This window comes from Canis lupus, chromosome 3 (genome assembly GCF_011100685.1).
Source record: "Canis lupus familiaris isolate Mischka breed German Shepherd chromosome 3, alternate assembly UU_Cfam_GSD_1.0, whole genome shotgun sequence".
In the NCBI taxonomy this organism is placed as follows: Eukaryota; Metazoa; Chordata; class Mammalia; order Carnivora; family Canidae; genus Canis; species Canis lupus.
In genome coordinates this window covers 31,406,862-31,431,397 of record NC_049224.1, presented here as the reverse complement: position 1 = coordinate 31,431,397, position 24,536 = coordinate 31,406,862, and the positions used below count along the sequence as shown (strand labels likewise).

At 48.7% G+C, this 24,536-nt stretch overlaps 1 protein-coding gene across 4 annotated transcripts; it reads right to left on the bottom strand.

Annotated features, from left to right (window-relative positions):
- Nucleotides 1–357: 357 nt before the first annotated feature.
- Nucleotides 358–23,258, bottom strand: GCNT4 (glucosaminyl (N-acetyl) transferase 4). 4 transcript variants are annotated; one of them, XM_038532553.1, is made up of 3 exons: nucleotides 22,712–22,857; nucleotides 3,932–5,318; nucleotides 358–2,607 (listed from the first exon to the last, which is right to left on the bottom strand). In XM_038532553.1, exon 2 carries the CDS (start codon nucleotides 5,315–5,317, stop codon nucleotides 3,953–3,955), a length of 1,365 nt encoding a protein of 454 aa, XP_038388481.1. In that variant the 5' UTR covers nucleotide 5,318; nucleotides 22,712–22,857; the 3' UTR covers nucleotides 358–2,607; nucleotides 3,932–3,952. The 4 variants fall into 4 exon arrangements, with proteins under 4 accessions (XP_038388481.1, XP_038388479.1, XP_038388478.1 ...); XM_038532551.1 differs by lacking the exon at nucleotides 22,712–22,857 and adding an exon at nucleotides 23,139–23,258 and having other exon boundaries at nucleotides 358–5,318; XM_038532550.1 differs by having other exon boundaries at nucleotides 358–5,318.
- Between the last annotated feature and the right edge of the window lie 1,278 nt (nucleotides 23,259–24,536).

Here is a 24,536-nt window from a genome sequence, read left to right as displayed (position 1 = left end):
ACAGAAGAAGAATCTTGATTCTCCAGGGACCGAGGGACCCAAGATGAAAAGCTCAACCTATCCTATACATAACTTCCATAAAGCAATAGAGCAAACAAAAATACTTGTCTCACTAACTCATCTTAGAAGGAAAGTCAATCTGAAGGAGACTGAAGACAGAGATCCTGGAAGATTCCTTCAAATTAAACAACTCAAGTTCAGGAACCCATATTTTGTGTATAATATACACAATGAATTCTTTTACCCCGAAGTGAAATTAACCGTGCTTTTCCAGTATTGGGCAAGCATCATAAATTAAAACAGGCTTTGTGGGAAACCAGTACAGCCAGAGAAAGGAAACATCACGAAATCCAGGGGTTTAGTTTTCAGAGCACATTTTAATTTACGATACTAGAGAATTAGCATCTCCTAGCAGCAAAATACCAAAATGCAACACCACTCTATTTAAAACTCATATAATGGGAAATGTGTCTTTCAAAAATGGTAAGAAACAACAATAAAAACAGCTGTCACATACACATAGTACATTCACATTCCATTCCCAAAAAAGATTGTCATTTTTTTCATGAAATGTCAAAATATATATATGTATGTATAATATTCATATTCTAGAAGGCAAGAGAAATCTTCAAAATTTAAGTCTGTAAATTTAAACTTATATATATATATATACACATATATATATATATTTCGCTTAGAATAACCAAAACATTAACAATAGCAGCAACATTGATCTTTAAATATTATAATGTTATAGATTATTCACATAATGTAGATATACTTTAGTAGCTCTTTCATTATTAATATCTAATATAACTTACAAATTTCAAGGTCCTGGTTTCATTGCCAAATAACTTAGACTCTAGATTCACTAAATACTATGCAAAGAATGATTTTAAAACACAGACTGTAGGACATTTTCTAGACCAGAAAAAAATCATACCAAGAGGTTTTAGCAGAAAAATCAGGTCTGAAAGAGGTTCAAAGACATGTAAGGAAACTCTAGGATTCCCAAGACAAAAGAGATGACCTGACAAGCTCCCCGAAATGTTGAATTGAATCCCAGAAATGTGCCAATGGGGACAAAAAGGCACTGCCACCTCTTTGTGGAGCTATGTTTCATTTGAATATGGCATGAAAGTGATTAATAACTGGAAAACTTCCCAATTAATAAGGGATAGAATCATTTCTCATGAGGAGCTAAGATACTGGACCAGGAGATCGATACTTATTCTGATAGCCACAGGCATAAAAACCAAGATTTCAGGGGGACCTTATGTATTTAGGCCTAGAAGGTAGGAAAGACTGATCAATGCCACTGGATCAAATTGCTAATCCTATTGGCTTAAAAAGAACCCCTGATGAAGTAACAGGGGTTTCTTTGTACCTGGATTCATTTACAGAAGTCACTCCTGCCATTGTGGCTTCTTTTGTATTTCAAAGATTTTCCAGAAGAGGTAAATGGTTAAGTCTCACAATGGAGTGGGGTGGAGTGGAGCCTTATAAGAAGACTACTCTTGGGATCCCTGGGTGGCGCAGCGGTTTAGTGCCTGCCTTTGGCCCAGGGCGCGATCCTGGAGACCTGGGATTGAATCCCACGTCGGGCTCCCAGTGCATGGAGCCTGCTTCTCCCTCTGCCTATGTCTCTGCCTCTCTCTCTCTGTATGACTATCATAAAAAAAAATAAAATAAACTACTCTCTGATATTTATTGTCAATAGTTTGTCTCCATTTTCAAACCAGTTTACACACTATTTCAACTGATTCTTAGACACACACACACACACACACGCACACAAATGTGTGACGAAGCCAGGGTAGACATCCAAGTATTGTATTTTAATTTTTTTAAGATTTTATTTATTTATTCATGAGAGACACACAGAGAGAGGCAGAGACACAGGCAGATGGAGAAGCAGGCTCCATGCAGGAAGCCCGATGGGGATTTGATCTCAGGACCCGGGATCATGCCCTGGGCCAAAGGCAGACACTCAACCACTGAGCCACCCAGGCATTCCAATATCCAAGTATTTTAAAGACCAGGAAAACTGAGGTTCATAGAGACCAAAATGATTTAGCTTGTCACAGTCACACAAGCTAACAAACTGGTAAATATCTTCTGCAGAACTTAACTCTATCCAACAGTTATTTATCATTTTTTAAAAAGACTTATTTGTTTTTGGGGGGAGGGGCAGTGGGAGAGAATGTTAAGCAGACTCCTCACTGAGATGGAGCCACATGTGAGACTCCATGTCACAACCCTGAGATCATGACCTGAGCCAAAACCAAGACTCAGCCACTTCACCAACGGAGCTACCCAGGCATCCCCAAGTTACTTCTTTTTAAGAACAGGGGCTTGGTCATAGCCGTTTTCTGGAGAATGAAGTAATTTGAAGAGGGTGGGGGGGAAAGAGGAAGAAAACGGGTTCCAGAGAAAAAAGGGAGAGAAGTGGTGCCACTTGACAGTATCCTACACTTCAAAACAAGCAAGGTGCATTTCACATGTAGAACACAGACAATTAAAAAATACTTAAATACTTTAGTCCTCCAAATAGTTTCTCCTTTTGGCCTTCATTACTGCACCGTTATGCAGATACTGGGGCAGACACTGAAATGTAAGATCAGTAAGAAACTTTTACATGAGCTCCACGATCTCTTAAGACACATAAAAAATGTTACAACCTGCTCTCGGGACCCTGCTCCTGTCCCTCCAGCACAATACAGTGACATTAAAATAGATGTCTATTTGTTTCATTTGGTAGTTTTCTAAAGTGGTTTTACAAAATAACACTAATGAATATTCTTGCTAAGTCCTTAAGAAAATTAACTTTTTCTCTCTTGTATCTAAGGTGAAAGGACTTCAGCGTGCTTAGAGCTTTCATAAATTTAAGTTTGGATTCTACTTGGATAGTTACTGGAGATGTAAGCAGAAATTTTAAAGTGACCATAATAGCTAACTTAAAAAGCTGTCATATTTTACACAACCATTTTGAGAAAATTCAGTGACTCTTAGCCTACTGGTTCCATAAAACAAAATTATACTAATTCCATTGTAAACAACTTACATAAAATGATAATCTATGAGCTAGAAGATTTAGGTTTAAAGTTTAGGAGTGTGATACTTTGAGCTATTAATCAAGTTCTTATTTTGAATCAGTAAATGTGTTTTAAAGAATTCATTGAATTAAAAAGGAGACCATTCATGAAACCATCGTGTAACATGATGCAAAAGTCCTATAAATCCCTGTTGGTCTTCAGGCACCACCTGTCCCAATCCCCTTGCCCCCTACCCAGCCTCTCTAACATCCTACACTATAAATGCCCCGCCAACAGAGTCTTCTGACTCTGAATTGAAAGAGTGAGGCACTAAAAGGTAAATTATGCTTTGGTAAGCAGGAAATTGGACGATTCTTTGAGCTTTCCTGAGGTAGTGGAGTTTCTCCTTCTAGTAACAGTTAAAAGTCTAGGGAGTTGAATTAAGAGACAGTGAAGTGTTGGTCATCATACTTAAACACTATCCTGAAGTTGGTGGTTTCAGTGGTTATGTGATTATCCCACACTCCAACAGCTTTTCAGTAGAATCTTGATTGCTATGTGGAAAACTTAAGATATTAAGGTTGCCGTGTGACTATGGCAAGCCTTGAAGGCCTTATCTAAGTCATTACAACTTGGATTTAATTGCTAACATTTCTGTAAAAGTACCTGGCATACAGTTGGAGCTCAGTAACTATCTGATGACTGACTTTTAGATTTCTGATTTAGCTCCGTACGATTACAAGGAAAAACAAACATAAAAACACCCAACCAAATGCAGGTTACTTGTCGCCTTTGTGCATGTAATTTTGGATGGCCCTCAAACTACAAGGTTAAGCTCGAATGGTACTGGGCCTGGTATAGCACACAAGTCCATATTAGCTCTATTTATCAGATACCTTATTTCTATCATGATTTTATCATGATGCAATCATGGGATTTTTAGCCATAAATAACTTTTTTGAAGACCAGGTAATCCATTGTCTCTGTTGCTCTTCAAGCTTTTCTGCCAAGCATTTAATCAAGATGGGGTCCACCTTAGAGTCAAATTTATTAGCAAACCAATGTCCTTCATTTATAAGCCACCTTAATTCTGCTGCTCCAAAGATACACACACTTCGAAGGTGGGAGCCAGTACATCGGGGGTACAAAAGGCCTTCATGATAATTCCACTTGACAAGGCGGGTCTTACTCTGTAAGTCAGACACATCCTGGGCTGACCTAGAAATCTCCCCAGGTATTCCTGGTACTCGAATTAAGGTAGCCCAAAAATGTTCATCAGGCGAGTATGTATCTTTAGACCAGACAAAAAAGTCTTTAACCAGGGAGTTGTTGAAAATATATTTAACAAATGCTCGACTTAAAACAAAATAAGCACTGCCAACGAATATCTCAATGTTATGAGGGGGGGCTTCCTTGGAGATGTTTGTCCTTATCGGTAGCTTCACATATTCATAAGGCACTTGTCTGAGTTCATGGTGATAAGTGAATCTTTCCATTTTACTGTTAGGGGGTTTCACTGTTTCTAACATATTTGCTCCATTGAGTTTCTTCAACTCTGACACTAATTCAAAGTTTGACTTCAAAGGAAAATCTTGCCCACACAGATTGATAACATATTTCCACTGAACTGAGGACTTGAGGAGGTCAGATAAGCAATTCAAATCAGCTTGGAGTCTGGAAATGTGTGCATATTGCACTGTCTCTAATTTGGAGGCAATGAAAACATTGGAGAAGCACTTAGCTAAATTGTTCATGGCAAATTTGAAGGTATCAGGTGACTTGTGGTCATAATGGATGCAGTAGATATTGTGCTGGTTGTATATAGCATGGAGTAGCCTTTCAACCATAATGGCGTCTTTATGAACAACCAAAGAATAGGCTATTGGGAAGCTCTTCTCTTCCCTTGAAACAGGCTTTTGATGGTACCCTCTTAGGGATTGATAAACGTCACAATCACTCGTTATTGCCACAACATCCTCATCATCCAAGTCAATGATGTCTTTCCTTCTTATTTCCAGACTCTTGCCAATTTCCAAAGGTGCCTGTTCATAGATACCTGAACAGTTAACTTCATACTGGACTTCATTCTTCACATTGGTGTATCTGTTCCTTACAAAAGGCGAGGTACTCAGGAAGGCTTCAACCAAGTAAATGCCTCTCTGAGGGAAGAGGAGGCTTCTCACATTTAGAAGCTTCAGCAAGGAGAACAGCCACAGAGTTACAAATAAGATAAAAACTTTCTGCTGTGCTGGGTATTTAAAACAACATTTGAATGTCTTCATTCTGTAGGAGGAAAGAGGAATAATTCAGTTGAAATAAGAGAAAGAGAACTGATAAAATTAGTTCAGTTCAATCAAAATTCACTGGGTACCTTTTACATGCCAACCAGAATGCTGAGCCTCTAGGTAGATAAAACAAGGTTCTCACCCTTATGAGAATCCAGAAATAAGGGAATGAGAATATATAGAATGGTGCTATTTTGTGGTGTTCTGTGTTAAGTATACCTGAAATTTGAGAGCTGTTGGTTACCAGATAGAATGGCCAATTATGTAAACTGCTAAACTATAGGTACTGTGTAACTTTTACTGTCTGCATTTATGCTTAGCATATATGGGGAGAGATTACTGTGGCTTGGGCAGAAATGGGCATCTAATCTACAGAATTAGATGTCAGGAAGGGGTCAGTGGAGATGCATATGGCCTATCTGAGCTTAAAAGGAACACTCATCTTGAGTCTATCTTCAGATCCTTATTAGATATAGATCTGAAGCCAGATGGGGAAAGTCCAGTGAACCTCACTGCTATAGACTGAACGTTTATGTCCCAATTCATATGTGAACCCTAAGCCCCAGCGTGATGGCATTAGGAAGTAGGGGCCCTGGAAAATGATTAAATCATGAGGCTAGGGCCCTCTTTGATGGGATTAGTACCTGTATAAGAAGAGACCCCAGAGAGTTCCCTTATCTGTTCCACCAATGAGGTATAGGTCAATTACATCTAACTATAAAGTCTGAAACAAATCTCCATGTGCCCCTGTGGGACAACCTCCATGATACACTGTGAAAGCAAGCAAAATTCTTGACTAGGTATAGTGTGCTCATGTGTGTCAAAAACAGATGATACAAACAGTATCTACACACAAAGAGTCCATGTTGGCAAACTCCTTCCTCTGTCACAACTACTCAACTCCGCCATGGTAGTGGGAAAGCAGCCACAGATAATATGTAAGCCAGAGGGCCTGGTTGTGTTCCCATGAAACCTTATTTACAAAAAGGCAGGTAGCTGGCTATTTCCAGAAGGATACTGTATATACAGGACAGGGGGAACAGGAGCTGCTTTGCAGGGCAGGGTAAGAGAGGAAGGAGGATTACGGGCCTGCGTAGGATGGATTTACGTATCACTGAATAGCCTTCTGTACTATTTGAATTTTGAAAAAATGATTATATCACTTTCTTTTTTTCCCCAGATAAAAACAGGCTAATCAAACAGAGGGCACAGACGAGTTTATTTTGGGAGCAGCAGGAAGGGAGAACCAGGAAGCACTCTCCCAAGGTCTGAGGGCAGGAGAGCCAGCTGAGTTCATAGGGCTACTTCAAAGAGGCTCAAATCCTGAGACCTGGGGAGGACTGAGGAGCCTGTGTGCAATTTCTTAATGCATCTCAATAAATCTAATGAGGACATAATCATTGTTCCTAGTTTTTTAAGAGAGAGTTAATAAGCAATTTGAACGTGATTTATTTTGATAGATTTCTTCTTCACAGGTCAATTGAAATAGATCTCCTGGGAAGGACAGACCCTCATTCACCATCACTGGAATCACTTCCGTTAAAGAACACCACCTATCCACAGAAACTGCTCCCCTCACCCCCCAGCTAGTAACATCTCAGTCTCCCCTCTGTGGGTTTCCCCGAGGTCCTATTTCTCTCTGCTCTTCACACACCCACTGCCCTAGCCGTCTGGATTTTGGCTTCCCCACATATATTGCCAACACCTTTTTCTCCAGGCCTTGCTGGCTGCCCAAACTTCTGACATGAACATCCGGCTGCTTGATGGACACTTCCCCATCTCCACCAAACGTTCTTCAGGCCCCCAACCTCAAATAAGTCCAAAACAGAACTTGACACCTTCACCTCTCCTGTGTTTTCTGTGTCCGTGTATGGTGAGACCACCCACTCACTGACCCAAGCTTGAAATCTGAGAGGCATCGGACTCTTCCATTTCCCTCACACCCACAATGATCAGGTCATCTCCTCCAGATGTCCAAATCCACCCCTTCTTCTCCAACCCCATAAACCGAATCAGCACCCAGGGAATCCCAGTCAGGCTCATGGCCCTGGGTCCGCTTGTCAGGTCTTTCCATCCACTCAGGCTCAAGGCTAAGGGTCCTGCCAGTCATTACAGAGCGTGGGAAAACTGACTCCCAATGCACAAGGCCACACAAACCACAACCCAGAAGCTGGAGCACACATTTAGATGTAGGTGTTATGATAAAATTTGACTCCTGCAGGGAGCCTGCTTCTCCCTCTGCCTGTGTCTCTGCCTCTCTGTGTCTCTCATGAGTAAATAAATAAAATCTTAAAAAAAAAAAAAAGAAAGAAAGAAAGAGACTTACATAAATGGCCAGAATTAATCTACCCAAAGTAAATTTTTGCTTTGTCTTTTCTCCCTTCACACTGCTCCTGGGGGGTGGGGGTGGGGGGCTGGGGCAGCGACGTCACTTTCTACGAACACCCAACCCAGCTCCTTCCCTTTAAAAGGCCCATGAGCAGGATGCAAGCAGGTGTTCTGCGGCCAGGAAGTGGTCTAATGAGTGCTTTACAAACAGGTGCCCCCCCAGGGCAAGGGTGCCTCCCACCCACCTGCGCAAAGAGGAAGCCGGTGCAGAGTGGAGGGTGGAGCCGGCCGGCCCCGGGGAACTGCGGATCTAGGGCTCGGCTGGAAGAAGGCCTGTTTCGGCAATTCAATGAAAACCCAACAAAGTGGTTGAATGAAGCCTTTTCCGCAAATTCTCTTGTTTACTCGGCCCTTCTGGGCACTGTTCACAGCCTTAAAAGAAACAGCAGGCTTGCAAAAGGCACAGGCAGCCAAGCGATGGGGGGTGGGGGGGTCGCCCTGGGTGGCCGCAGGGTCGCGGGCTCTTCCGGAGGCCCCACCGTCCCGAGGCACCTGCTCGGAGCCGTGCGGGGAAGAGGGAGGACGGGTAATCAGCCCAGGGAGGAGGGCGGCTGACGGGGAAGGACCCAGTGTGGCCTAGCTTAGCCCCACGAGGGGGCTGCCGTGCGCGTTTGCAGGTGCTGTGGCCCGGGCCCCCCCGAACCCCCCGGCCCCCCGAACCCCCGGCCCCCTCCAAACCCCGGAGCCCTCTGAGCCCCCGGCTCCCTCCGAGCCCCCAAGCCCCTGGCCCCCCAGCCCCCCGGCGCCCCCCCCCCCCCGCCCCTCTGAGCCCCCGACCCCCTCCGAGCCCCCACCCCTCCTCCCCCTCCTCCTCATCCCCTCCCCTTCCTCTCCTTCCCCCTCCCCCTCCTCCCCAACTTGCTTCAAGATCCCGCCCAGACCTGACTGTCCTGTATCATCTATCCTCTCTTCCCCGCCAAGTTTTGACATAGATTCAATGTTTTAGAATTCGTGCCCGAGTGCCTGCATGCAGTGCTCTTTATTTTTTCAAAAAAGGATTTTATTTATTTATTCATGATAGAGAGGCAGGCAGAGACCCAGGCAGAGGGAGAAGCAGGCTCCATCCCGGGACCCCAGGATCACGCCCTGGGCAGAAGGCAGGCACTGAACCGCTGAGCCACCCGGGGATCCCCAATGCTCTTTATTAATGTAGTATCATCATCATGATGAATGTGGGACCACTGACCACAGTGTCCTCGCGTGGGGCGAGGTTCTAAGGCCGCTGTATGTGTGCGATCCCTCCAGCGGATCGACGAGGCAAGTACTACCTTTCTCTTTCTTTTAGGAGACAGGAAACCGAAACAAGCCGTGATTGAGAAATCACCCAAGGTCACACAGAGCTAGGACCGCCCCCCCCCTTAGTTGAAATCTGAACTGGGAGAATCTGGCTCCAGAGATGCCCCCTTAGCCCTCTAGGTAACCCTGTTCCTCAGAGCATAAAGCTTTCCACAGTAGTTTTAGTCCTTGACTCGGATTTCTGACTGCTGTTTCTTATCTGTCCTAAAGCTGAAGCAGGGCCGACCCCCTAGCCCTGAGATCTTCCACCCGATCACCGGGATTGAGTACACTGAGAACTGCCTGGAGCGAGGCTGGGGGAGGAACTTTCCGGCCCTGCAGTCAGGGGTTGGGCAATCCAGGGGCTGCTCAGGAGAGCCTCCAGTCAGTCCTTCCGCCATGGAATCCACTGCAGGAAAACCAAGGTGGCTCATCCTACGAATTCTTGTCTCATATCCCATCACTGACAGTTTACTTACTGATTTACTTGTTTTGGTAGTGGCCAGTCACACGGTTTGGGTTTAGACAACTTTCTGGGTGAAATCTCTCTCCACGTGAAGAATATTCCCTCTGTGGGCAAACTTTAAATTCTTAAACTTGGCATCACTACGTGTTAGTGTGAAAAATAGGATTTGAAGAGTTTATTGATTTAGAAACATCAAGATTTGGTGTCTTCCTAATAAGGTTTTACAAAGAAGAATGATCACTCAAGAACATTAATATAGGGATCCCTGGGTGGCGCAGCGGTTTGGTGCCTGCCTTTGGCCCAGGGCTCGATCCTGGAGACCCGGGATCGAATCCCACGTCGGGCTCCCGGTGCATGGAGCCTGCTTCTCCCTCTGCCTGTGTCTCTGCCTCTCTCTCTCTCTGTGACTATCATAAATAAATAATAAATAAATAAATAAATAAATAAATAAATAAATAAATAAATAAGAGAAGTGCATCCTTGGTGGACTGACAAAAAAAATTTAAAAAAAAGAACATTAATATAAAGATGAGCTCACTAAAAATACAACAAACAAACAACCCCCCCCCCCAACCCCATCTAGTTAAATAAGCTAAGGTCCTTCTACTGTAGCTCCTTGATTTCAATAAGGTCATCGATTCTCCCCTTGATGACTCGCTCATCACCAAACCAAGGGAAAGTTGTAGAGTAGGCCCATTAGTGGGAGGATGACTCAGCAGAGATGCCTTTCCTTAACACCCCCACAGTACCTGAAGAGCCTGTAAAGGAGCAGAAAGGCAAGTTCCTTGCCCAGATGACCTTACATTCTCATTGTTCTAGAGGGAAGCTGGCAAGGCAAGTAATGATCAGACAGTAAGTAGGTAAACAGCAACCATGTAAAACACAGGAATGGCATGACTGGGTCAGTCAGAAATACATAACGAAGGGAAGACAAGCCCTCCAATAATAAGTTGTTATGGGCTCAAGAAGGAAAAGGAAATGATTTTCCATTCTCTGTGAATAAAGGAAAACACTTTCATTAAAAAAAAAAAATGAGAAAGTCAGAAATGTGTCAAGAGGTAAATAAAGCTCACCAGTAATCCACCACCTGGCAAAAGTGTTCTGTGGCCCTTATGTCCTTCCAGAGTGTTTTTCAATAAAGACACACCTTTGTGGGCTTGCTTTTTAACAAGAAGTCTTACCATAGAGGCCCTGTCTTACCTGTTTCTTTCATTTCACAACCTACTGTGAATAAGTCCTATTCTAAACTGTGTCTGTAAATTGTTAGGAATTAAACAACTTCTGAGGTCAACATGGTTTTCTATAGGAAAAAAAAAACCAAACCATTTTAATAATAGAATTTACTTTTCTGGGCCTTCTTCACCAAAGCTTAATTATCCCACAATTCCTGAGGAAATCTGGAAGCAAAATCCTAGAACTGACAAGGACTTTAATAGTAATGGAGTCCAAATTCCTCCTTCTCTAGATGAAAACACAGTCCTAGCCATCATCTAATGGTGTTTCACTCTTGGGATGCCAGGAATACGTGTAGTCCATTGTAAACATGTCTGTACATCCAACAGCTCCCCAACAAGGGACTAGACAGAGGGGGGACTTCTATTCCCCAATAGCTAGACCCCTCATGGTGGCATTCAGTCTAGCCTGGCTCCACTGCCACCTCCACTGAAACTGTTCAGGTCCAAGTCAATGAAACTCATCATAACCAGATGCAGTGGACACATTCCTGTCATTTCCTAATGGTCTATACCGAGCACTAAAACTAGTTGTATTATTTATTCCAGTCAATAAAACTACGAAGTTAATTATCTCTTTATCTCTTTCTTTAGCCCCCCCTCCCCATCACTGTCCCCATTTTTCAGATTAGGAAAATGAGTTACTGAGGATAAATAGCAAGTATGTGAAAGACAGCATTTTCAACTCTGGCCAATTTCAGACCCTCCAGTATTAACCACAATGCCAGGATGCCTTTCCAACCTCATGGCGAGAGTAGAATCCTGTTGGTTCTACACCTAAAATGTGTTTTGAATTCACCCACACTTTCCCCCTCCACAGGAACCACCATAGGCCAAGCCATCATCAGCTCTTGCCTCTAAAAAAAAAAATAACTTCCTCACTAGCCTCCCTTGTGTCCCTGTAATCCATTCTCTGTACTGTAGCCAAAAAGATCATTTAAACACATAAATCAGACTGCTCTCCTTCCTAGTCCCACTCCCTACACTTAAAAACCTTCATTGGTGTTTCATTACACTTAGAATAAAATCAGAAATCCTTTCCATGCCACAAGGCCCAGCCAGTTCCTGTCCATACCTTCCTCTCCAACTTCATCTTATTCTGCTCTTCTTGCTCATACACTCTAAGCAACACCTGCCTTCTAGAAGTTTCTATAACAGTGGTCTCTTTCCTCCCTCAGGACCCTTGCACGTGCTCTGCTCATGTTCAGACCATTTTTCTCTGGATTCTGGAGTTATTGGCTCCTCTCTGTCCTTCAAGCTATAAGAGAAATGTCCTTTCCTCAGGGTTTCTCTGATTACCCTTCTCTAGTCTTTTTCCTGTTGAACTCCTTGTTTTCTTCCATCCACTCATCACAGCAGCAGTAACTTTGCTTGTTTATTTCTGCGTCCCTGACAGACCTTGCTCCTGCTCCACCTCCAGCTCCAGGTACATACCTAACTGGCACAGGGTAGTTGTTCAGTGCGACAAAGTCAGAAGACCTAAGTTCTAGTCTGGGCTGTGCCATCAAAAACTCTTCAAGTTGGGGCTCTTGGGTGGCTCAACTGGTTGAGCCTCTGACTCTTGGTTTTGGTTCAGGTCATGATCTTGGGGGATGTGGGCTCAAGCCCCTTGTGGGGCTCTGCACTCAGCGTGGAGCATGCCTGTTCCTCCCCCCGCCCCAACTCATGCTCTTGAGAGTGCTCACTCTCCTCAAATAAATAAATAAAATCCTTAAACAAAACCTAACCCAACTCAAATCACCCTGGCAAGTCATTTAATATTGGGCACGTGCTCACTTCCCATGTGTTAAATGGGTAATAGTCTCTCTATCCCGCAATGCTATCATGAAGGTCCTATAACACAGGCATATGAAAGGGATACAGAAAACATCTTTGGTATGCAATGTCAGGTCCCAGGACCTCTACAAGAGGAATGGTTCTTGGGAAAACTGGGAAAGAGTCCATACGTTATGGTTTAGTTTTCTTTTTCTGAAATGGCCCATGCATTATTTCCCACATTCTGACGCTGTAATTACTTTTTTTCACTCCCTGACAACATTCTTTTTTTGTTAACATCCGGTGCATATACTGTTCCTGAAGACATACACCTGTCTTTACAAGTGCAAACGCTATACTCACCGCCTTTGACAATAAAGGCCTGAGTGAAAATGCTGGGCAGGAACATGAGTTTGTCAAACACCTGCTTGTAATTCTATCAACTAGTAAGTTCACTGAAGTGTCTTAGTTTTTGAGACACTTATGGAGACACTTTATGGGGTCATTTAAAGTCATATGAGAAATGAGCAACCCACATCAGGATGTATTTACCAGATGGCGGTCCCTCAAGGTCATCAGAGATCTGGGCTGCAGCAAAAAAAAAAAAAAAAAAAGAAAGAAAGAAAGAAAAAGAAAAGTGCAGAAACAGCCAATTTTTTTATAGTCACAAAAAAAGAGAAGAAACCAACGTGGTTCTGGCTTTGTTGCATCTGGTCCAGAGGGCAAACATCAAAAGCTGATTGTGTACCTCGCTGTGCAAAACTATAAGGCTAAGTCTTTAGCAGGAAGTCTAAAGGTCCATAAATGATCCTATGGAATGAAGTTTCTATTTTGTAAGTTTGTGACTGTCATTATATGTTGCACAACATTAAGGGCTTTTTTCATGAAAAAAAAAAGGATGGGATTTCAAAAATAAAATGTGTTCCTCCTTTTTAGATATAAAAGGTTACCAAAAAAAGGTTGATTAGTGTATTTGACCTCTGCCTCTCAAGCTTGATGAACAGCAACATTACATTCGTTTCTTAGGTTCTTCTTTTCTCCGCCTTCCACATTTAGCTGGACACAATATAGAACCAAAATAAATTTGTTATGTTCTAAATGTAAAATGTGGGTTGAGACTATCTTGGCTTCTTTTTCTATAAAGAAGAAAAACTGAACAGAGAGACATTTGTGTCTTTCTTGAAAATATATGTTTAGTGTGCTAGAAAGAGAAAAAAACTTTCCCCACCCTAGGTTGGCACCCCCCCCTCCTACTGAAGTTTCTAGAAGCACTTATTTGGTATCATATAGCTAACTCCATATTTTATACTGGCCAAAATTAATTCCTCAAAGGTTAGGTAGCAGCTAAAGAGGTACAGTAATTCTGATTTGTATGTGTGCACTTAAAGTAGAATCTTGAATGTCCGTAAGTACATCCCAGAGGCAGCACAGGGATAAACAGATGTGAATGCAGACTATGGATGGCAGAGATGGCTTAAGGCCAGGCCACACTCTCCATGAACGGATTAGACACACTCTGTTTTAAATCATCAGGAAAGCACCTTTGTTTTCTGTGTTTTGTTGCTGTGGTGGGAAGCTGAGGGGGAGACTTCAATCTCCTTCTGCACTTCCATGGAAAAATCCAAGACCGGCTACCCTGGCATGACTTTGTCATTTCATAAAGATCTATGTTTCTTGATTTAAAATGTACATATTGTCCTGAGAGCTTGTGTGCGTGTGTATAGACACAAAAAAGACCCAGGAATTTAAAATTAAGATAAAGGGGTGGAACAAATAAAATCTGCAGTGCTTTGAAAAAATTCTGACAAATAGGAATTTCAAAGGCTGGGATTTCATGTAAAATGTCTCCAGAAGTCAAATCTAGAAATGACTCCAGGAAGCTCTCCAGTTGGCATCTCCTACAAGGATGCATTCTAGCAATGGTTTTAATTAAGATAACGCATCTCAACATACAGGCTTACATATATATAGGCTTATATTTTAGATTAATACAATAAAAAAGTAAAAGATTGGTTAGTTAAAAATGATCTAGGCAAACATACGCGCCAACTGTACATAATGCAGGTATAAAACCAGGCTCTTCAGATTTGCACACGGACTATAACATTACAATCATTAAATCAGTCTGGCACTGGTGTCAGACCAGTTCAGTGAGACGAAATTCAGAAAAAGACTCAAGTAGGTGAGAATTTTCCCTATGGCTCTGGTAGAGATAGCCAGTTGCTCTCCATTATCCATCCTCCCTCCCTTCTTTACCAAGAGAACCCCTACATCATTGCTGGCAGAAATGTGCTCCCTGCAAAGCCTTTCACGGCAGTCTCCATTGTAGAGGAACGGTCAGCACAGGATACTGTGGGGTACCTGGGCAAGTTCTTTACAGAAGCCTGATTCAAGGGCAGGCATGCCATTTTGTTCCTTTTTCCCCTTTGCCCACTTTTCTGCATGGAACTTTGGTGTGATGGCTGGACTTACAGTAGCCATAGTGGAACCATGAAGAAAAGGCCAAGGGACAATCAGAGCTCTCAGCTCTGAAATCCTCAAACCACAGAACGAGCAGCAGGAAACCACTGTGCATACTTGTTATATGAGTAAAATACGCTGTTAAGTCTAAGCAACTTCACAAAGATGCACTTTGAAAGATGACCGTGTGAAAATGGTGATGCTTCACACACACATACATGAACACACAAGCAAGATTGAGCATAAATGTAAACTAGATTACAACTACTTGTACAACAGTATGATCCTGCACATGGTCAAGTGTGAGCTTCTATGTCTTGGGCGATGTGAACTTCTCATCTGTCTGTGTTTAGAGGCAGATGGAGGCCTTAGGTAAACACCTGAAGGAGAGTAGACACGAAGATTTACCAAATTAACTCTGATACTGGCACAAAGTGTGCAGCACACGCATCCCACTTCGGGGGAGCACTCCCCAGCTCTTGGCAAACCTCCACTGTGCATGGTTCTAGTCATGAGCAGGGGTAGGCCCCGTGATCTCTGAAAGCACCTGCAGGCAGGCTGCCTTCTTGCGAACTTATTTGTAGATAATTTATCTATCTATCTTCACCCACGTAGGGTGAAGCTGTTGAGTTCTGAGCACCCCCCCTCCCCTGCCGTTCCAGCCTCTCTGACCCCCTGCATCTCACCCTCCGCTTTACACTTCTCTGTACAACATAACTGGTTTGGAACTTACAGCCGATAATTCTGAATTTAAGTCCCGACTTCACTAAGAAGCTGCCACCAGTCTAGTCAGCCCTCTGCCTCCTTGCCTGGCCACCAGGCGGAGGCGCCCCCGCCCCCATGGATGTTGGCATGGCCGGGCGCCCACCTGGGGCACTCTGGCGGCAAAAGCGGACGGGCAAGGGGCCGAAGTGTGTAAAGGGGCCACGGCCAGCGGAGGAACAGCAAGCCTCACGGTCCAGCAGCAAGCAGCCTCGCAGGCGGAGGGCGCCGGGCCCAGGGCTCCCCTTCCCCGGACCACGGGCCTCCTGCGCCCACTGCAGTAGTCTTACAACTTCTCCGTAGGCTTGACTCTTTCAAAAAGGGTAGCCAGGGATCCCTGGGTGGCGCAGCGGTTTGGCGCCTGCCTTTGGCCCAGGGCGCGATCCTGGAGACCCGGAATCGATTCCCACGTCGGGCTCCCGGTGCATGGAGCCTGCTTCTCCCTCTGCCTGTGTCTCTGCCTCTCTCTCTCTCTGTGACTATCATAAATAAATAAAAATTAAAAAAAAAAAAAACAACAAAAAGGGTAGCTATTTTTTCCTGTTTAAAAGTAAGAATCACAGGGGTCAACAGGAGTGCGCGGGACTAAAAGCCCTCAAAAGTCTCTGCTTCACATTGGGATTCAGGCACCTCATTTTTAAAGATTTGTTTAAAAATTGTATTTATTTAAAATTTTAAAAAATAAAAAATAAAAATAAAATAAAAAATAAAAATTTTATTTATTCCTGAGAGACCCAGAGAGAGAGAGAGAGGCAGAAACCCAGGCAGGGGGAGAAGCAGGCTCCTTGCAGGGAGCCCGATGTGGGACTGGATCCCGGGACCCCAGGGTCACGCCCCGGGCTGAAGGCGGTCGCTCACCTGCTGGGCCCCCCGGGCGCCCCTGGGCATATATTTTACATATACCGTCATCCTTATACCCTACTTTTATCCCCCTTCAACTGATTCCCATCCATCCATTAAACGTTTACTATGTGCCTACCACCCCCAGGGAGGCCCTGGGTTAGAATCCAGGGACAGACAACCAGAAAGTGTCCTGCCTGGAGGAGTCCAGGGAGAGACAGTGTGGTCCTAGGTGACCCGACAATACAACCCAAGAAATCGCAGCTATTTTGGTACATTTGAATATTTTTGGACAAAGATAATCTCTCAGAAAAGGTGGGTCACCAGCTAGCGTGAAGAGATGGTTCTTTAATCAGGGATTTTCTTGGCATAGTATGATTCTATGTTCCTCCTTTTTAGGTTCTCTTGTCTGGTTCCACATCCCTTCCTTCAGCTCCATAATCTCCATAATCGTCTCTTTTCACCATTTAGTCTTTGCAGCCTCATTGGTGTCTACTTTGTGTGTCACTCCCCTCCTGTCCCCTGATGCACCTGCCAGCACACCTGCCTGCCTGCCTGCCTGCAAGCTGGGCGGGGTGCTCACTGGGGAGCTAAGGACCAGGGCACCCTCCCTGGCAGCTCAGGTGGCAGGCGCGGGTGGGGAGAAGGCACCCACTGCAAATATTCCAAATGCGCCACAGGACGCAGAGGAGCAGAAGGGAGAGGGCGGAGGCCTGGCAAGCAGAGCAGCTGGTAAGCCTTGTTCTTCCGGGTCGCGGCCCCAACGACCCCCTCTGCCGCAGCTTGAACGAGGGACCCCACCACGGGCCTCCTGGGTCTGGAAAGTGACTGGGAGGAGTTCCAGGGGTGCAGAGCTTTCAGAAATAGGTCCAACTCATCCAAGAGCAGACAGGCTGACTGTCTAAGTCTGAACATGGACAGGAAGCTCTCCTCCAAAGGGACCACCACATCTCCGGCCCCCTTAGCTAGGCTGGAGAAAACAGAAGGAGAGCAGGCGAAAGAAAAGCAAAGAGCTACAAGTACAGATACTCGTGGGGATTTACCTGAGGTTATAAAGAGCTCCCTTAGCACCAGGAACCTTTTTTTTTTTTTTTTTTTTGCTTGCCATGGCAAGGGGGCACATCACATCAAAGGCGTTTGGGAGCATCTTGAAGGAGAAAAGCGGGTTTCGAGTTCTTTGAGACCTTTGCAGTTTGCTTTAAGACCAGTCTTTCGATGCAGGAGGAGGGAGGCAGAGAGGGCTCGAGTAGGGCTGCATAAGGATCCTGAATGACCTAACAGTGTAGGATTCCAGGCACTTTTTCATGCTCTAGCAACCATGGCTAAAAGCATTCCTGCCATAAAGTTGTTTAGCTTCCTGCATTTTTAAACTTTTTTTGTGCACTCATATTACCTAACTGTACTTTTTCAAAAATCCTATATGAATAAAATTCCACACTAGAGAAGTTTTACATAACCTAACTCTCTTGGCTAAAGGTGAGCTTTAGCACAAAGCTCTTGAGGTTTAGAGCTTGGTGGTTGGTAGTGAGGGATGGGGTAAAGCAGAGGGAAATGACAAGACACATTCCTTGTTTCTGATTATCTTAAAAATTTTTTAAAGATTTTATTTATGTATTCATGAGAGACACACAGAGACAGAAGCAGAGACACAGGCAGGGGGAGAAGCAGGCCCCCTCCCAGGACCCCAGGGTCACACCCCGGGCCAAAGGTAGAAGCTCAAACACTGAGCCACCCAGGCACCCCGTAAAGTTTCTGGATTCATCTTAATCTGACTATAAATAAGGTGAAACTCACTCTCTGTGGTACCTATAAACAGGCTGTGTCAGTAACGCAGCTTAACTGATGGTGTAAGCAGGACAGAGAGAGGGCAGCAATCATCCCAGTCTTGGATTCCTGACCCCGTGCTGCTGGGGTCTGTAGGGGTCCTGGGCGGGGTTGGGGAGCTGGGGGGACACTAAGGATAGAGTTAGGGAATAAAGTCCTCGTGGAACAACCACGTGAGGGATACTTCAGAGCAGCTGTAATTTAAATGCAAACAATGATGGAGCTGATGACAATCCTTCAGATGTCAGCCACAAGGACTGCCAAAGATGCCAAACTTTTCAGCCTCATTAACTGCGAGGAAGGCCTCTAACAAAGATACTCACATTGTTATTAATTCCTCTGGCCAGGACATCAGCAAATCAGCGGAGGACACGAAGGTTTATATGAAAGAGGACAGAAAGAGGATCCAAACAGATTTGGACAGGCTGGAATCTAGTACAATGCAATTTAATGCCGATAAATACAAACACTGACATTTAGGTCCAAGAAATTAACTGCACTCGTACCAGATGGAGAAAAGGGGTTTAACAGGAGCATTTGTAGGGAATAGTTCAGGTCTGGCAGATTGTCTGCTTGGGAGGAGTCACAGTTTATTGGGTATGAGGCTGCCAAAAGATTTTTTTTTTTTTTAAAGGCCGCAAAGGCAAACCAAAACCCAAATCAGGGCGGTCCTGGACAGCACGAGAACCACAAAGTTGCGGAACATGACAGCCGAGCACACTCGTAGAAAGGGATGGGTCCCCCTATTCAGGTACAACCCTCCACGAGGGCTCGGAGGGCCAGAGGTCAAGCAGAACAGCGAGAAGCTAGTGACCACAGGAGGGCAATGGAAGGTCAAGGCTGAAGAAGTAAACATTCAAGAGGGAGGAAAGCTGGCTCTAAATATTAAAACAAGGGTGCTGGGCCCTGTCCCCAGAGGTTCCAATTCAGCAGACCTGGGTGGTCTTGGAATTTGCATTTCGAAGCTCCCAGGGGATGCTGACACAACTGGCCCAGGAACACTCTCTAGAGCAGGTGCTCTAAGACACAAAATTGTAATTCAGAAAAAACAAATTGTATTTTCTGAGATTTTACTAAGATACAATGGCCATTCCCCAGTAAGTCTAAATTAGGAAATGTACTGGTTTTAAAACCACACACATTGATTATTAAGATTAAGCTCTTTTTAACATTTTATGTCGCTAAACATAAGTTCCACCTTTATTTTTGGGCCTTAGCAATTCTTATTAGTTCAGCTTCGTAAAGCAAAATTCTGTTTCTGCTTCATTTTCTGACCTTTTATATGGCAGGCAATCCCCCTCTGGTCTGCTTCCATGCTTCCCATACTATGTGTTATATTCGGCAGGTCAAGCTTCATTACATATTAAAATGTGACCCATTTTTATCAAATGATATCTGGCTCCCCACATCTTCTAAAATAGCAGATATTGATCCAGTCCTTTCCCCCAAAAGCCCACACCGAGCCCACCGTGCCCAGGGGTCCATTAGGTTTCAAACCAGCTGCATTCAATTCCTGATTAATTTTATTTGATCTCATATACTTGAAGCTTTAGCTTTTCGATCCCAGTAGGAAAATTACCAGCCTATGGAATGCATATAAAATGACATGCAAAGCAATGCAAATTAATACAAAACATACACCTCTAAATTGCTTGGGTAAAGTCTGTAAGGTTTGTTTTTCTCCAGTCTGATGAGCAGTGACCAGATTCTTCTATTACAATGTATTTCATATGGCACCCAGCCCCCGACACGTGTTAGTACGCCAAGTGGAAGAGGCGCCTCTGCCTGCAAATCGGGCAAATGGGATCCAAGACTTAACTTTGCCACAGGTTCTACAGTCTTGTACAAGTTCTCAAAATTCTCCGGTTCTCAGATCCTACATCTGGAAATGGTGGAAGTGACATCATCCTAATAAAACCAGCAGCCCTGGAGCTTACGGAGTGCTCACCACAGGCTGGCACAACACACATATGCGCACACCGATGGCTGGGCACACATCGTGTACACATTGTCTGTGCGTGACGCACACATGCCCTCCTCACGGCAGCCCGCGAGAGGGTACCATAAAGCACACCCCCTGGGGGTGTGGTGCCACTTCAGAGACCAGGAAACTCTTGCAAGGCCATAAGTGAGGGAGTGACAAGGTCAGAAATGAGGCCTCATGGGCGGCCTGGGTGGCTCAGCGGTTTAGCACCGCCTTCAGCCCAGGGCCTGATCCTGGAGACCCAGGATGGAGTCCACGACGGGCTCCCTGCATGGAGCCTGCTTCTCCCTCTGCCTGTGTCTCTGTCTCTCTCTCTCTGTGTGTGCCTCTCATGAATAAGTAAATAAAGTCTTAAAAAAAAAGAAAAAAAAAGACATGAGGCCTCAGCAGTCTCCCTCCAGGGGCCACTCAGCCATGCTGCAGCTTTGTTGCACGATTCCTACCTGTGTATTTCTAAATATGAAGTTAAATATGAAGTTTGCCTGACCTACCAAGTGAGAATTCAAATCGCACAGTCCTATGTGCTTCAAAAGATGTTTCTGTAAGACGGTGACAGTCGGTTAGAGCGCGATACCGCCATGCCAGCACCATCAGAGCGTTTTACCTCAGAGGACTCCAGGTGTCCTCTCCTGCCCTCTCGCCCCATCCCGTTCACACGTATAACTTATGTCAGACTCCCTCATGGTCGAGAAGCCTTCCCGCTCTCCTGCCTCTCTCTCCCGGGGGCGCTTCCAGGAGCCGCGCCTGAGGGCCAGGGCCCGGCGCCAGCGGCCCACAGCACAGCCGCGCCACGCGGCGCTCGCTCCCACACGGGGTGAGGTGGGCCGCCGGCTGCCGGCCGCCCCCACAGGCAGGGGCTCGGGCCGCTCTGCAGGCCGCAGACAGGCCCACCGCAGGCTGAGGCCGCCTTCTCTGGAGCACCAGAAAGCAGCTCAGGCTCAACCAGCCAAACCTTTCTTTCCTCTACAATCTGCCCCTCGTCCGTCCGCTGTTCCTTCTTTCTGTAGAGGCAGCAGCGCCTGCCCGAGGCTGGAGGGAACCCCCGCCCGGAGCTGCGCGGAGTCGCCCACGCGACCGCCGTCCGCAAGTCACTCCAGAGCCCGCCTGAATCTAAGCGCTTGTGTGACCCTAGGCCGCGGCCTCAGCCTCGCCACCGGGCCTCTCAGACCCTGGGGACAGCCCTGCCTCCCTTCCCGGCGCCTCACATCCATTCTCACACAGCGACCCAGCTGTTGCTGGGAACGGAAACCTCCCGAGGACACGCGGGTGTGACACTGTCCGGAGGACGCCTCCCCACACGGCCGCCCGGTGCGGCGCCGCGGCGCGCTGGCAGCTGCTCACCTCACCGGGCTCCGGCCCTTCGCCCCAGGGGCCCTGTGCTTCCCGCCCTTCCGCCGTGGGGGGCACCGTTCCCTGAGGGGGCGACGCTCCCCCTCCTCCCGCACTTCCTGTAAGCCGCCGCGACTCCTCCTCAGGCCCCCCCAAGTCTCCCCGGCCGCCTCCTGCCTCTGCCCGAGACTCAGCACCGGGCGGGCCTGGGCAAGCGCCCCGCGGAGCCGCGCCCCCGGATTGACCTTCCACACGGAACCCCATCCCCTCGCTACTCGCTGTCCCCGGCCTCCCCGCCAGGAGGCACAGCTGAGGCGGACGCGGCAATGCTGGTGCGGGGCGCTGGCCGAGCCCGGGTCACCACCTCCCGCGCCCGAACCGGCGGCTCCAATGCAGGGAGTCTCCAGGGACGGAGCAGGAGCTGGGCACGTCGGGCGTGCGCTGCTTGCACACCTGCCCCGCCGCCAGCCGCACCCCCCGCCTCCGCAGGCCGACACCCACCTCCCCGCCCGGCCTGAGGGCACCGGCTCAGGGGCGGGGGCCAGGGCCTCTGGCCATCCCCGCTAGGCCGACCCCCGAGCTCTGGGAAGGGCAGGCAGCGGACCGCGGGCAACGCTCCCCGCGGCGGCCCCCGGCGGGTCTCCAGGGTCAGCCCCGCACGACCCAAGTCTTTGCTGCCGCTTCGGCGCTAATAACCACGCAAGTTCAACAGCCGCAGTCACTTCTCCCACCGCACTGGATCCTCAGAGGGCGGCCCAGGAAACGTTCCCTGCGGCAATTCATTTGTTTCCAGAGATTTTAATTTCTCAAGACAGACACTCAACAAAAGCTGTCAAAGGGGGGGATCCCCTTCTGCCTTCGGCCCAGGGCCTGATCCTAGGGTCCCAGGATCGAGTCCCACACCGGGACCGAGTCCCGCGTCGGGCTCCCTGCATGGGGCCTGCTTCTCCCCCTGCCTGGCTCTCTCTCTCTCTCTCTCTCTCTCTCTCTGTCTCTCATGAAAAAAAAAAAAAAAAGCCGTCAGAGGGGACAGTTGGGCTGCTAAGCAGCTGAACAACAAGGGACGCTTTGCGCACCTGAGACCAGGGCGGGGGCTCCGCGACACCTGGCGCTGTTCCCGGTGCCCCCAACGCCCCGGTGCGCCGCTCTTCCATTTCACGGGGGAGAAGAGGCAAGAACTAGGGCCCGAGGGCTGCGTGCGGCCGGGGCGGGGCACCCGCGGCCGGGGCGGGCGCGGCCAGGACTCGGGCGGAGCCGGGAGGGCGCGGGCCGGGTCCCCGCCGCCCCCGCCGCCCCGCCGCCCCCGCGGGGCCTCCCTCCCGCGCCCAGGGGCCGCAGCCAGGTGCGGGCCGGCCCGGGGGCCGCGGCGCCCAAGTTTTCCCGGCGGAAAGTGGGCGCGGAGGAGCCGGTCCGGGCGCCCGGGGCCCGCCGCCCCCCGCCGCCCGCAGCTGCGCACCCGCCCGGCCTCCTGGGCGGCCTGCGTGGCCGGGGCCGCTTACTCACGCGGGGCCCCGCGGCCGAGGGGGCAGCGCGGCGGGGGCTGCGCTCCGGTCCCTGCGCTCGGGTCCCGGCCCGCGGCGGCGGCGCTCCCGCCTCCTCCTCCCCGCTCTCCGACTCCGGCCGCCGCTCGACTGTTTCTCGCTCGGCCCGGGGGCGGGGGGCGCCGGGGGCCCCGTGACGCGCAGAGGAGAAGCGCCGTCGCCGCGCCCCGCCGCGGAGCTCCCCGCCCCGCCCCGCCCCGCTCCCCGCCCTGCACTCCGCACCCCGCCCCGCCCCCGGCTTCCCGCCCCGCACCCGGCTCCCCGCACCTCGTCCCCCACTCCCAGCTCCCCGTCCCCCGCTCCCCACACCCCGCCTCCAGCTCCCCCACCCCGCACCCCGTCCCCCGCTCTCCGTCCCCCGCACCCCGCTCCCCGCCTCCAGCTCCCCCACCTCGCACCCCGTCCCCCGCTCCCCACACCCTGCACCCCGTCCCCGTCCCCCGCTCCCCACACCCAGCACCCCGTCCCGTCCCCCGCACCCCGTCCCCCGCTCCCCACACCCCGCCTCCAGCTCCCCCGCCTCCAGCTCCCCCGCCCCGCTCCCCGTCCCCGCCCCCGCCCCGCTCGCCGCTCCTGACAAAGTTCCGAGGCCCGCGCCCCACCCTACCCCCGGCGGGGCCGAGCCCTGAGCACCCCCCCCCCCCCGCCCTGAGGTCACCAGGCCCCGCCCCCCGCGGAGGCCGGGAGGCCAGAGGTCTGGAGAGCCCGCCGACCTGCCGGACCTGCCCGGAGTCGCCCAGAGGCGGTGACCAAGCAAATGTGCGTCTGCGGCTCCTGGCTGGGCTCGGGAGGCCGCGGCCCTGCGGGAAGCGCCACAAGGGACAGGGCCCCGCGGCCGAGGAAGCTCCGCAAGGGCGTGCGGACCTGGCGCCTTAGCCCATGAGCAGGTGCAGAGTTGCTCCTCAGCCTCCCTACGTGTCAGCCCCGGACCCTAGGCCGGGTGCGGGAGGAGCCGGGGGGCGGGACGGGCTGGCCCCGCACCCGGAGCCTGGGGGACAGGGCAGCACCGGGCTGGCCCCGCACCGGGTGGTGGAAGGAAAGACGGCGCGGACCGACTCCGGCCACTGGGCAACATCTGCGACGTTGTGTCCGCACTTGGTAAAGTGGAGGCGACGCAGGCCGACCCGTTTGAGGACCCAGAGTGGGGGTCCCACAGGCTCAGCCAGGAGGGCTCCCGGCTTCAGGCAGGATGGCAATCGAAGCTTTGCCAGGCTTGAGTGAGCGCCAACAGCAGAGGGCTGTCTGGGAGATTCGGGCTGGGGGCTCCGGGTAGGTGCTCCTTCGGGATCCAGGGTGGGGTCCAATCAGAGGTGAGTGACAGGTGATTCGTAGGTGTTATAAGTCACCCAAGACGGGGGTG